This window comes from Glossina fuscipes, unplaced genomic scaffold, assembly GCF_014805625.2.
Source record: "Glossina fuscipes isolate IAEA_lab_2018 unplaced genomic scaffold, Yale_Gfus_2 59955, whole genome shotgun sequence".
NCBI classification, from domain to species: domain Eukaryota; kingdom Metazoa; phylum Arthropoda; class Insecta; order Diptera; family Glossinidae; genus Glossina; species Glossina fuscipes.
The window spans coordinates 2,876-4,716 of record NW_024002518.1 but is presented as its reverse complement, the minus strand read 5'-3'; the positions used below and the strand labels follow the sequence as shown (position 1 = coordinate 4,716).

Sequence of the window (1,841 nt, the reverse complement as noted above, 5' to 3'; positions counted from 1 at the left end):
TTTTTCCATTCTCAGCGGGGTATTTATACGAATGGAAATAGTGACAATAAAAAATAGAAATGAAGAAGGATTATGAGACGTGTGAGTGTTCTGAAATGCGATATGATGAAATAGTCGCATCACCAAGAGTGCACTTTATTTTTTTCTTCGTGAAAATTTGTATAGACGAGTGTATGCACGGCCGTGTACCTTTTTTTATAATTTTTTTTATCAGAATCATAAATAATGTATGTCTTTGAAGGAATCCTTTTTCGTTTGGTCATGAAGATGTGCGTAATGAAGAGAAGTGTTCGAGGAAATTTATGTAGAGACATGCATGCACGATCGTGTTTCTTTGTTTATATGTTTTTTATCAGAATCCTAAATAATGTATGTCGTTGAAGGAATCCTTTTTGGTTTGGTCATTAAGATGTGCGTAATGAAGAGAAGTGTTGGTGGGAATTTGCATAGGCATGTGCATGCACGATCGTGTTTCTTTGTTTATGTAGTTTTGTAATGGGAATTATAAGTAAGTGATGTCGTTGGAGGAATGGGTTTTCGTTTGTTGAGGGGGATGTGTGTAATGGCGGTAAGATGAATGGGAGGTAATTGTTTAGTAGCGTGATATCAGGGAGTGTAATTGGGAAGGAAGGCATATGATGAAATTTGATCGTCCGCGTAGGAAGGAAGAATCAGCGTTGTGAGGGAAAGCGGAGTTACATGTGGAGTTGGTATTAGGTGTGAGGGACGGTATTGTTTTTTTTTTTTTTGTGAGGTGGGAAACCTTCAACAGGCGCCCGTTAGGGCAGTGCGAGACTTTAACCCGCTAAAAACCACCCCTTCTATCCCCTACCCTGTGGCACGACCGTTTAGGTATACCTTGACAGGGAGGGTAGCCGTTTAGGCACTACTTAAAAGCCTACGTTGACGCTCTTCTTGTCTTTGCTTTCGCATAATGTTTGCGGCGAACATTCACACCGCCTTCCATATATTCAGGTCGTGCAACATATTTGTCACAAGATTGTCGGGGAGAGGTAAAACTCCAATTTCCGTCTGTAGTCTCTGTCGTTCGTTATAGTATTTCGGACAGACAAAAAAAACGTATTCAGCGTCTTCGATGCACTTACAAAAACTACAGAATGGGTCCTGTTCTATTGTAAACCTATTCAAATATGACCTAAAGCAGCCATGGCCGCTAATTACCTGTGTCAAATAAAAATCAAACTCACCATGTTGCCTATTCACCCAGGGCCGTAAATCTGGTATGAGTCGCTGCGTCCACCTACCCTTACCCGCTCTGCTCCAGCGCTCCTGCCACTCTTCCACTAATCGCTGTTTTGCACGCTGCCTAGCTGCATCAGCCGACAGTCTGTGAAATTTGGCTCTGTATAGGCCTTCTTTAGCACGCAGGTCGATTGGCATCATGCCAGCGATGACCATGGCCGCATTTTCCGACACCGTCCGATATGCGACGCACACCCTTAGGGCGCATAGCCTGTATGCTGCTTGTATGTCTTTCGTATATGCCGGTATAGCGAAAGCCTTTTTCCACACAGAAGAGCCGTACATTATCGTCGCAGTTACCACCTCTGCGATCAGCTTTCTACGGTCTTGCCTAGGGCCACGGAAGTTTGGCAGTATGCAACGACTTTGCTACCTTCGCAGCCTTTTCGCCCGTGTATTTCAGATGCTGTTTAAACGATAGTCTACAGTCTATCATCACTCCTAGACATTTTATGGCTTCTTGAGACTGTATCCTCTTATCTCCCACCTGGATAGTCACTTTCTCCATTTTCTTCCTAGAAGAGATTAATACCGCTTCTGTTTTCTCATCCACTAGCTCTAAATCCACTGACCGCAGC

At 43.5% G+C, this 1,841-nt stretch overlaps 1 protein-coding gene across 1 annotated transcript; it reads right to left on the bottom strand.

Moving 5' to 3' along the window:
* Window positions 1–1,208: 1,208 nt before the first annotated feature.
* Window positions 1,209–1,548, bottom strand: LOC119643279 (the record flags this gene model as incomplete). Its single annotated transcript, XM_038042625.1, has 1 exon — window positions 1,209–1,548. A coding segment is annotated over exon 1 (340 nt), but the record flags the coding sequence as incomplete, so codon positions are not given.
* Window positions 1,549–1,841: the final 293 nt, after the last annotated feature.